Source organism: Delphinus delphis, chromosome 9 (genome assembly GCF_949987515.2).
Source record: "Delphinus delphis chromosome 9, mDelDel1.2, whole genome shotgun sequence".
NCBI lineage: Eukaryota > Metazoa > Chordata > Mammalia > Artiodactyla > Delphinidae > Delphinus > Delphinus delphis.
The window spans coordinates 17,185,396-17,197,544 of record NC_082691.1 but is presented as its reverse complement, the minus strand read 5'-3'; the positions used below and the strand labels follow the sequence as shown (position 1 = coordinate 17,197,544).

At 44.3% G+C, this 12,149-nt stretch overlaps 1 protein-coding gene across 1 annotated transcript in view; it reads right to left on the bottom strand.

The window, feature by feature from the left end:
- Positions 1–12,149, bottom strand: part of LAMB1 (laminin subunit beta 1) — a 73,556-nt gene that overhangs the window by 33,868 nt on the left and 27,539 nt on the right. The window contains exons 13-15 of the mRNA XM_060020240.1: positions 11,885–11,964; positions 2,076–2,211; positions 649–807 (exon numbers count right to left, since the gene is read on the bottom strand). Of these exons, the coding sequence (XP_059876223.1) occupies positions 649–807; positions 2,076–2,211; positions 11,885–11,964 (375 nt within the window). The remainder of the gene's footprint in view (positions 1–648; positions 808–2,075; positions 2,212–11,884; positions 11,965–12,149) is intronic.

Genomic DNA, 12,149 nt, shown 5'->3' with positions numbered 1-12,149 from the left:
GAAAAACCCAAAGCCCCACAGCTTAGATAATGACAATCCCTTGCCCAAAACCCTTGGACAGCTTCCTGTTAGTATAGAGTCCAAGTTCATTTACTGATCCCAGCATTTCTCCTAACAGCATCTCCAACCATATCCCTTACCTGGCTATGTGGAAGGATGCTCAAAACACCCCCTTCTCCACTGCTTATACTATTCCTTACTTCCTCTTGGGGCAAAATTCCACCTCTGTTTTAAGGCCTCCAACTGACTCTTTAGTAAACATTTCGGCAGCCCCTGGCCAGTCCGGCTGGTATGAACCTCTCATCTTGCAGCACTGTTTGTGTCTCTGCTCTTAGACTTCCCACCTTTGATAGCAGTTAGGGACATGTGTCCATCCCTGGGCAGGGCCGGCCATCGAGGCAAGGAGAGAACCTGGCACATTCTCATCACCACCTCAGTTCTCAGCAAGGCTAAGTGCCTAACAAGGAGATCACTACATGTTTGTGAAACTGAAGAAAAATGTACATTTTTACTTCCAAGGAGCAGAGAAAGTCAGAGAGAGTTCCCTCTGTTACAACGCGCCCTCCACAATTCACAAACACATAGTGTCCATTAGAAGAAAGATTCTTCTACCAATAACCCCCCCGCATTAGTCTACCAAGGGGTTACCTGTGGCTCATAGCGAATTAGGATGTCATACTCCATAGAATATGGTATGTTGTCGATGAAGAACTCCAAATAAGCCCCTTCAGGCACTCGGACGAAGCCTGCTCCAGTCCAGGAAGGAATACGGTCCTGGATATACTGCCGCTCCACTATGCTGACCCCCTGAGGACAAGGGGACAGGACTGATGCTTTACTTGAGATGGAATTCAAGGTAACAGTCAAAGAAATCTGGAGTCACCCAAAGGCCCAAAACTGTAGATACTAAACCCATTTTTTGCAGTCAAATTTTCCAGTAGACTGTATCATTTTTCGCTTTATAAACAGGTAATTGGTTTCTTTTCAGTTTTTAGGTTGAGGTAGTCTTGGGACATTGGAGATGGGCTTAAGGCTTAGGATATATCTTCTATGATATAACCAGGAAAATGAGCACGACGGAAGGAAAGAGAACATCCCAAATGCTGTTACTAGCAAGCCTAGGAGTGACCAGGTATGTCCCAGATTTCCACAGGGCTAGCCCGATATCTAGAGGATGTATTTCTGTCATTCTCATTGGTATTTGTTTCAGGCGCCACGTACAAGTGAGGAAACCTGTTACAACCACGAATGTTCACTACCGATGAGTGAATTCTGATCGTAAGGCTGACAATGGATCAGTTTGAGTTGCTTAACTCGTGCATTTGAGTTTGTTCACAGGATTACACACAGTAACCGTGATCAGCTACCTCCAGAGATGAAGTCCTTCATTCCCTGTAATGCATGTGTGTGCGGCCTTACCCATCATGAGGTGGGACCTATGTTCCCCTGCCCTCGAATCTGGTCGGGCCTTGTGCCTTGTGACCAGCGAAGTGTGAGAAAACGACATTCTGGTACTTCTCAGCCCAGACCTTGAGAGACCTGGCAGTTTGTTTCCTCCTCCAGATGCCAGGTAAGAATTCTCACTGTCCAGACACCTCCATGCTGTGAGGAAGCTCAAGACAGCTGCTTGGAGAACAGCACCCAGCTGGCCGCCAGCTGTTTCCGCCGTCCCAGCTGACGTGCCAGACATGTATCTGAAGCCGCTAACTTCTGGCACGGCTTGTTACACAGCATTAGGAAACTGAAGCAATATCCTCTCTGAATATTTACTATGCCAGCTAACTCTGGCGCTAACCCGTAGAGAAAAGAATGGAAAAAGAAAAAAAAAAAAACAACAACCCACCTGCCTAAAAACACCAAAAGCCTTACTAGTGAATATTCCAAAGTCTCCTTCTGCGTTACGGATTTACTTACACTTTAAATACGACTGTTCTCAAGAAGGCCTGCTCCTGGCCCTTATCTTGTGCTCACTGACGAGATGCTTCTTACTTGGTCTCTTTACAAAATGTGTATTGCCATTACTGCCCGCCCCCCATACTCTGCTTTACCCACCTGGCCAGCACCCCCCTACTTACAGGCCCCAAGTTGGCTTCTTCTGCTTCGTAGAGGTAGTGATCCAAGGTGGGGAAGTAGTAACCAGATTCCACTCCGTTGCACTGGCGTCCGATCATGTGGGGTTTGCAGACGCACTGGCCTGACTCTGCAGAGCAACTGGAAAGGAAGGAGAGCTGGTCAGTTGTGCTCACCACATTCATAGTGAACCCACTGGAAGCAGATCCACGTTTGCCATTAAATAGTAAGTGGGGTGAAACATTCAGGTAGGGTTTTCTTACTTCCTTCAAAAAATAAGTACATGGAAGGAAACACTGCCTACAAATTAATCCCAGTCTCCTGAGGTTGAAAGCTCTCAGTGGCCTGGTCTTTCGGTTTTATCTCCCTTGCTCTCTTGACTATGCCCCAGCTGTGCCACGTTAAGGTTTTCTGTAGTTATCACATAGGTTCTTGCGTTGATATATCTTTTGCAAATGCAACCCCTTTTCCTGGGCCTCACATCTAAATACCCAGCTCCCAGAAGGACAGCTCCAACTTAGCTGTCCCAGAGGCTCATCAGAGATCCCAGAAAGCAGCACCCAGTCCCTCCCACGTTCTCTGCTGGGAGAAGACTCCACCACCCAGAGTCGACCACATCAGAACCCAGAGGTTCTTCTCTAGCTCCCTTCTGCATAGTCCATCAGGAACCAAATTTGGTTATTTCCCCTCCTAGCATCTTTTTTTTTTTTTTTTGCGGTACGCGGGCCTCTCATTGTTGTGGCCTCTCCCGTTGCGGAGCACAGGCTCCGGACGCGCAGGCTCAGCAGCCATGGCTCACGGGCCCAGCCGCTCCGCGGCATGTGGGATCTTCCCAGACCGGGGCATGAACCCGTGTCCCCTGCATCGGCAGGCGGACTCTCAACCACTGCGCCACCAGGGAAGCCCCCTCCTAGCATCTTGTGTATCCTCTCCCCGCTTTGCACTGACTAGGCTATGCCTTTCTTCTCTCTCTCGCTCACAGTAAAAGCAGTTACAGTCCTCTAATTGGTATCCTTATTGCCAATCTTCCAACTTCTCAACCTGAACTTCCACCTCCCCCAGAGCTACCTGAATGACGCTTATGAGATGCATTAACCACATCACTTCCAGGCACGATGGCCTTGGGGAGGCACACCAGGCCCCCACCAGCTTCCCTACCTTCCTAGCCTCGCCTCTGCCCTCGCCTCTCCAACCACACTGAACTACTTAAGAGTTTTTCCAATGCACTGGGGGACTCATGACCCCTTGCCTTTGCTTGTGTTGTTCCTGCAGCCTGGAACGCCCTGATCCCTTATTTACCCAGCAAAGATCTACCCACTGTTCTTTCAAGATTCAGCTCACAAATCCCTCCCGCTGTGGTGTTTCCTGACCATCACTCCCCAACCCATAGAAGGAACCGCCTTCTCCGTCGTGCCACTGCCTCCTTGCAAGAGAAATGATGTACGCGACACATCAACAACTAAGCTGATCACAAAGTAGGTGTTCATTAAAGTTGACGCGCTGTGTCTTCAAATCCTCCTGATTTTTCAACTGTCATCCCTTCGTGAAGGCTTGTGTGGTTCCCTCCCTCTCCTCCTCTCAAATGGTGCCTTCTGAGGCCTCAGTTGTTTGCTATCTTTATTGTTAAGACATTGATCACTTCCTCTCTTGTTGGACAATTATTGACAACTTTGCTCTATACCTGAAACATTGTAAATCAACTATACTTCAACAACAAAAAAGAAAAAGCCCTGAATTACATGCATCCATTTTGACTTCATTAAAGTCAAGATGTGATTTGGAATTGTTACTTTAAACCTATTCCCAGAGTTCTTTTTTTTTTTCTCATCCCAAAGTTCATTTTAAACCAAATATCTAAGGCAAGTTACAACTCACAGGAAGACTGAACACTCAGAGCTTTATTAAAAACACCCCAAACAGCCCTGTCACGGTCCAGCTGAAGTCTTCCTTTATGTCATGTAAATAGTTTTTATCCTACAGGGGTAAGAACACACTCGACATCCTGTAGACAATTCCCAGAGGAGGCAAGCTTGTTCCAATTAGGACCTAGACCTCTTTCGAGCTAATCCACCAAAAGCCATTTCCCAAAATTCAGGCGTCACACATGACATCACAGGGACAAAGGAAAATCCCTTTCCTCCCCAGCAGATGTTTACTGAGGGAACAGATGTCTCAAACGTGAGCCACCAAAGAAGAAAACACCCAGATTCTTCCCGATGCCATCCAATACTAGAGAACAAGCCAAGGAAGGCAAGGATAGAGGCAGCGGGCAGACTCCCAAGAGGCTTTTACCCGCAGCACAGTTGGAAAGAAGAAACAACTCACGAGGACCTGACCCTGTGCGGGGAATTCCCCTCATGTCAGCTCCACAGCCACACGTCTGTGTCCACACACTTGAACACCTGTCACCCGTAGGCGTGGCCCCCACTCAACACCTGCTCCCCTTTGGTGAACTCGTTCTTGGGGCTTTACCTGCCTCCATGCAGGTGGCCCTCACCTACAGCTCTCACTTCTGACTCACAACTGTGCTCTGGTTGGACCCCTCCGGCCGTGAATGGGACGTTTCCATGGTTTGCCCAGCCATCACCTCTAATTCATCCTGTCCCAAACTGTTCGCCACCTCACACAGACTTATCTTCAGCTCTGCTATTTCCGTCAGCAGATTTAAAATTACTCTGATGTAGAACAGACTTGTGCTTGCCAAGGGGGAGAGGGGGAAGGGATGGATTGGGAGGTTGGCATTAGCAGATGCAAACTATTATACAGAGAATGGATAAACAACAGGTCCTGCTGTAGAGCACAGGGAACTCTATGCAATCTCCTGTGATAAACCATGACAGAAAAGAATATAAAAAAGAATGTGTGTGTGTGAGTGTATATAAAACACATTGTAAATCAACTATACTTCAATTAAAAAATATTCCTCTGATGTAGGTGAGACGTTATCTTCCCTTTATCCTCAATATAACACGTGTTATTTCAAGACGGTTCTCGACCCGGCTTTTTCCTCTCATTGTCACTGCGGCTACCCTAGTCCCACGTGTCATCGTTCTACACCTCCCGAGCTGATCTCTCCAGTTCCTCTCTCTCCCCGCTGCCCAGATCATCCAGCTACATGGCCAAACCAACCTTCCCAAAGCCCCGCCTTCCCCCAAACCCACAGCTGTTTCTTCTTCTATCAAGTCACGAAGCCTCTGCCTGGTTTCCCGCAGCCTCTAGAGCCCCTCCTCTGAAAACAACTGCTTCTCTTTCGGGCGTCCACCCTTGGCTTTAGCTGAGCCACACTCATACTCTTCCACAAATATTTACTGAGCAGATATTAGCCTTGACAGCCGTGCTTCCTGGCGTCCAGACTCTCCCATTTCAGTCACCTCAGCTCTTTATTTCTTTTTTAGGCTGCACCTCGCGGCATGCAGGATCTTAGTTCCCCAACCAGGGATCCAACCTGTGACCCCGGCAGTGGAAGTGCAGAGTTTTAACCCCTGGACTGCCAGGGAAGTCCCTGTCAACTCTCTTCTGAACCAATCCTACCTTCCTTGTTAAGTCCAATATTTCCAGTGAAATGATATGGAGAAAGAAAAATGGGAGAAAAATATAGTTCCTGCCCTAAAGCACTTCCAGTCTAACCAAGGGGGATAAACAGTAAAGCAACTGACCAGTACAACCAATCAAAATGCAGGCAGTGCCCACACAGAGCTAAGAGCAAAGAACGGCAGGTGAGAGGAAGACACTGCTCACCTGAGGAGATGAGGGGACACCAGATAGAAATGGTACATCTGACGATGCTGTATGTTCCCCCCCCCCAATTTCCCTGTAACTAGATACAGATGCAATTCATTGGATCAGTTAGGTAGAATAAAGACATAAAACACAATATATCAGGGCCCGTGGCAGGCAGCATAATGACTCCCAAAGATGTCCACATCCTCAGCCCTGGAATCTGTGGATATGTTACCTCATGTGGCACAAAGGCCTTTCCTAATGAGATCAAGGTTAAGGACCTTGAGATGGGGGATTATCCTGGGTTACCCAGGTGGGCCCAAGCGAATCACATGAATCTTCAGAAGCAGCAGAGGAAAGCAGAGGAGTGGGTCAGAGCTGTGGCACGAGGATGATCTGACCCACTGCTGTTGGTTGTGAAGGTGAAAGAAAGAGGCAAGGAACGTGGGCAGTTTCTAGAAGCTGGGAACAGCCCCCAGCTGACAGCCAGCAGGAAGACAGGAACTGCATCCTACAACCAAACTGAAAAAGTCCCCAGAACCTTCAGGTGGAAACGTGGCCCTACCGACACCTTGATTTTAGTCCCCGAGATGGTGTCTGACATACAGGACTGTTAAGATAATAAATTTATGTTGCTTTAGGCCACTAAGTGGTGATAATTTGTTATGGCAGCAACAGAAACCTAACACAGGCCCTATTTTTTTCCTCAAAGGGTAAAGGCCAAGATTATTTCTCAAAAGGGACCCCTCCTACACTGTTGGTGGGAATGTAAGTTGGTGCAGCCACTGTGGAGAAAAGTATGGAGGTTCCTTAAAAAACTAAAAATAGAGTTGCTATATGATCAAGCAATCCCACTCCTGGGCATATATCCAGAGAAAACCATAATTCGAAAAGATACATGCGGACTTCCCTGGTGATGCAGTGGTAAAGAATCCGCCTGCCAATGCAGGAAACACGAGTTCGATCCCTGGTCCGGGAAGATTCCACATGCCGTGGAGCAGCTAAGCCTGTGCACAGCTAAGCCTGTGCACAACTACTGAGCCTGCGCTCTAGAGCCCGCGAGCCACAACTACTGAAGCCCGCACGCCTAGAGCCCGTGCTCCGCAACAAGAGAAGCCACCACAGTGAGAAGCCCGCGCACCACAACAAAGAGTAGCCCCTGCTCGTCACAACTAGAGAAAGCCCGCGTGCAGCAACACAGACCCAACGCAGCCAAAAAATAAAATTGATTCTTAAAAAGAAAAAAAAAGAAAAGATACATGCACCCCCACGTTCATAGCAGCACTATTTACAATAGCCAAAACATGGAAACAACCTAAATGTCCATTGGCAGATGAATGAATAAAGAAGATGTGGTACATGTATACACAATGGAATACTACTCAGCCATAAAAAAAGAATGAAATGATGCCATATACAGCAACATGGATGGACCTAGAGATTATCATACTAAGCAAAGTAAGTCAGACAAAGACAAAAATCTCATGATGTCACTTACCTGTGGAATCTAAAATATTACACAAATAAACTTATCCACAAAACAGAAACAGACACACAGACAGAGAACAGACTTGTGGTTGCCGGGGGCGGGGAGGGGGAGTGATGGATTAGAAGTTTAGGTTGAGCAGATGCAAACTATTATGTATAGGATGGATAAACAACGTTTTACTGTATAGCACCGGGAATTATATTCAATCTACTGTGATAAACCATAATGGAAAAGAACATGAAAAAGAATGTATAGGAATGTATAACTGAATCACTTTGCTGTACATCAGAAATACAACATTGTAAATCAACTATACGTCAATAAAATAAATTTTATAAAAAGATCGTTTCTCAAAAGCACAGATTTCTCATAAATGTAGCAACTGGCAACTCTTGGAAGGAAAACCCTTTCATTTAAACAGTGATGAGCAGGGAGAATACTGTACAATCTCAACTTTACTACTAAGAAATAAAGCAAAAGAAAAACATTAAAGGATAAAAATCATCATTCATAAGGACCACTACTCTGTTCAACGCTGAAATCTCCTCCAAAATACTGATTACAAGTAAGAGCTGGTTCCCCAGTGATGAGCAGGCAGCACCCTCCCTTCTATCCAGAGCAGCTTTCCCACCACCCCTCTACCCAACCCCCACCGCCAATTCCCCTACAACTAGAATAGGTTCTTAAAGGGTAGGAGCTATGTTCGATAATCTCTTTATGTCCAGCTGCCACAGCAATTAACAAAGAGTTCGATACACCACAGTTATCCCATACATTGATGAAAATATCTACTAAGTTCTGCTCTGGTTTCGAAGTACAATAAATTTCAGCTCATTTACTGAGCACCTATCAATGGGCTGGGGACAAAAGAATATGCAAAAACAGCTAAGACAAAATCCCTGTCCAAAGAGACCTTTCAAAGACAAACAGCTATAACACAAAGCAGAATGAGTGCTAACAAAGATGCAGAAGTAATGCGTTTTCACATTTAAGGGAGGATTGGGGCCTTCAGTCTAAGAAGGAGAAAGGAGAGATCTTCAGAAGAAAGTGATGAGCTTCAAGCCAGATAGCAAAGTCTCAGAAGAAAGTGGTGGGCTTCAAGCCAGATAGCAAAGTCCTAAATTTAACTGATGAAATAATTTTGAAGGATGCTGTAAGACTGCTTCTATTTTTCAACGTCTTAAACAGTTGCAAGCAGCATTTACTTAGCAACCACTCTTATTCATTAAAGCAGGTTAGGGGACTTCCCCACTGGTCCAGCGGTAAACGCCTTGCAATGCAGGGGATGCGGGTTTGATCCCTGGTCGGAGAACTAAGATCCCACATGCCATGACCACAACTACTGAGCTCGCACACCTGAACTAGAGAGCCTGCGTGCCGCACACTACAGAGCCCAAGCATTCTGGAACCCTCGTGCCACAACCAGAGAAGAGAAAACCCGCACGCCACAACTAGAGAGAAGCCCGTGCGCCTCAACAAAAGATCCCGCCTGCCTCAACGAAGATCTCGCATGCCGCAACTAAGACCCGATGAGCCAAAATAAATAATTAAAAAAAAAAAAAGCAGGTTATCTACCAGGCCAAACGTTATTAACCTGGTTTGAGTCACATTATTTAAATCAATTAGTTCTTACTTTAAAATATTCCGAAGTTCAGACTAGCTGTCAATATAACAGGCATGGATTACACACTTTAATTGTTCTACCAAAAGCCACTCAGCTCATTAAACAAAACATTTAAAAACTTTTTCCACTTAATGACTTTACACTTAATCTAGCCCTAGCCAAGGTAAATAAGGAATGTTTTGGGATTGATTTAGAGATTGCCTCTCCCGAGGGGGCATGTTTAATTTTTGTATCATAAAAATCTTTTTTTTGTCAAATTCTTTTACTCAGTCAACATTTATTCAACATGTGTCTGAGGCAAAGCAAAGTACAATAATACTGTCAGGTGGAAGATATTTATGACTGTGCAACAAATCAGTCATTCAGCAAGGACGATCCTGAGCATCTGCTATGCACCGAGCATTCTAGAAGAACTGGTGCTTTAGAAGACACAGCCTCTGTCACCTCTGTGGGACTCTTAAAGTCCTGTGGGGAAAAACAACCTTGAAAAGGATGACTATAAAACACCGAAGGTTCACAAGACTAGAGGCATCTTGAAAGTTTCTTTTCTTCCCCCACCAATGATGCCAAAAGATAAGGCATCTATTTCATCCATCATGCTAGAAAGAACAAATTACCCACTTTAAAATCTTCACTAAAGGATATACGTACACATGTATAACTGATTCACTTTGCTGTACAGCAGAAACTAACAAAACATTGTAAAGCAGCTCTACTCCAATCAAAATTGAAAAAAAAAGCTTCACTAAAATGTTTTGTTTCACAAACTCTCTTGACTAGCACATTCTGGTTTTTGCACATTTTTTGCAGGAGAGATTAGGGGCAGGCCAGGGGCTGTGCGTGGGTGCATTTAGAGACAGGAAGCACGTGTGGACGAGCGAGAGAGAGTAAGGGAGTGTAAGCAACAAAAAACCGTTTAGTGTAAAGGAACACAGGACATTCCTGAGTTTAGGACATAATTTGGAGAGTTACGTATGCCACTTTCCTCTAATCGAGAAGCATTTTCGGAGTGCCCAGAGCTTTGAATTGAGGAATCAGTTACTAAAGGAATCATCAGCGTGTGTTCTGGGGGTCACCAAGGGAAGTCAGGGAAGTGATTTCATCAGCAGAGAGAGCAGTTGGTCTTGCTTTCCTCCTTTATGGAACTATCCTTGCGTCCTCCCCTCTGGAGGTTTTCTAAGAACAAGCATTCACCCTGGAGTTCCGGAGGCGACATGCTGTCCCAAGTTTACTGCACGATCTGGAACAGAACAAACCCAAATACGGAGGCCAAAAAGAACATGTTCTTGCTGCCTAAAATCTCATTCCTGCCCAAGCAGACTACTACAGTGTTGGGAAATCTTCCTGTAAGAGAGTCAGTTTTTGAACCCATGAGGCTTACTCAATGAATTCAGCACGTTCTCCCGGGGAAGATCCTGGGCCACAAGGAAACATCTGTCTACCCTCCCAACAGTCACTTATGCTATTTTTACCAGATGTTCTGAATCTCATCCAGTAACACACAGAGACGACTCAAAGGTAATTAATCCAACTCCCACAAACTGAACATCTTGCCGAAATGTGTACTTTGATCATTTTGAGGAGAGGGTCATGTCTCACCAATTCAAGGAATACCAACATATTTAATTAAGTCACTAAAATTATTGTATGTAATTTTCATTAATGTATCCGCAAGCTGGAAAAAAGGAAATAGTGAAGAATAAAGTGAAGAGCCTTTACACAAATGAAAATGGGACTGCATTTTCCATCTTTTAAACTGGTGAAAATAAAAGTTTTGATGATACCAGCTGCTGGTGGGGGGTTGGGGAAGAAGGTATTTGTAACTGGTTGGGAGGAAAATAGACTAGCACCATATGTCTGGAGAACACTCTGACATTCTCTAGTAAAACAGAAAATGCACATGTACTTTGACTTGGCACTTCCATCGCTGGGAACCCAATCTATAGATATGTCTACAAACATTCATCGAGGTTACCAACAAGGATATTCACTGCAACATTTTTGAAAAGAAAAAAACCCAAACAACGGAAATCAATAAATCATGGAACTATCACATGATGGAACACACAAAAAGAGGTAGATGAATAGATGCTGACATAAAAAACAAATTCTAGATTAAAAAAACCAGTTTCAGAGTAATGTACATACATACATTACTTTGATTTATAAAAAATGTCTGTTAAGCTAAGTAGGAAATCATGGACTATATTCCTTTGTACTTGTCTTGTTTAAAAAGTAACACCTAAGATGATTTCAAAAGAAATGAGAGGAAGAAAAAAACTGTCATTTTTACAGGTATTTTGAGCACTATTATTAATTTCTAGAGAGACACAAGAAACTTAACGGTGGTACTTCAAGGCAATGGAACTTGGTGGGGAAAAAAGGCAGGATACCTGTCTGAACTGTTTGAATTTTTTTTTAAAACCACAGGCATACACTGTTTCCATAATTTAAAAAATACTGAAAAGTAAAATACAAAACAAATAACACTATTAAAAACCAAGAAACAATAACCAACAAGGACCAACTATATAACACATGGAACTATACTCAATATTTTATAATAAACTATAAGAGAAGAGAATCTGAAGAACATATATATACAACTGAATATACACATATATAACTGAATATATACATATATAACTGAAACATTGTGCTGAACACCTGAAAATAACACAGTATTGTAACTCAACTATACTTCAATTAAAAAAAAAGACAAAAACTAAAGAAACATGAAAAAGCAAAATAAAAAACCCAAGAAACATAAAGACTAGAGAAGGCTTCAAAGCTAACTCTTGGAATGAACAAACCTTTGAAAACTGTGAGAGCGCAGGTAAAAGTGATTATCGGGCATTCAAAGCAAAGGTGAATGCACTCTGCCTATCTTCTTAGGAGACACCAAAAGTCACCCTCGTCCTAGAGGTCGCAAGGACCCTAGGGGTGACTGAGCGCAAGAGTGTCAGAGCAGCTCCACTCACCTATTGTTTAAGGCTCCCCCAAGGTCACAGTCACAAGGTCGACATCCATCCAAGTCATTGCTTAAGCCCCAGTGCTCTGGCTGCAGAACAAAAGATTAAACATCTAAAGGGGGGTTCCTGTAATTACACAATAGACTCAGCAAGAGACAAGTTATGGCGTGTTTTGGACGTTCCACCAAACGTTTATCTGCACCGTGGAAGGAGAAAGCCTACAATAGGTGTGAGTAGGAGTATTCTAGCATAAAGAACCCAAGCTGTGGGTCAC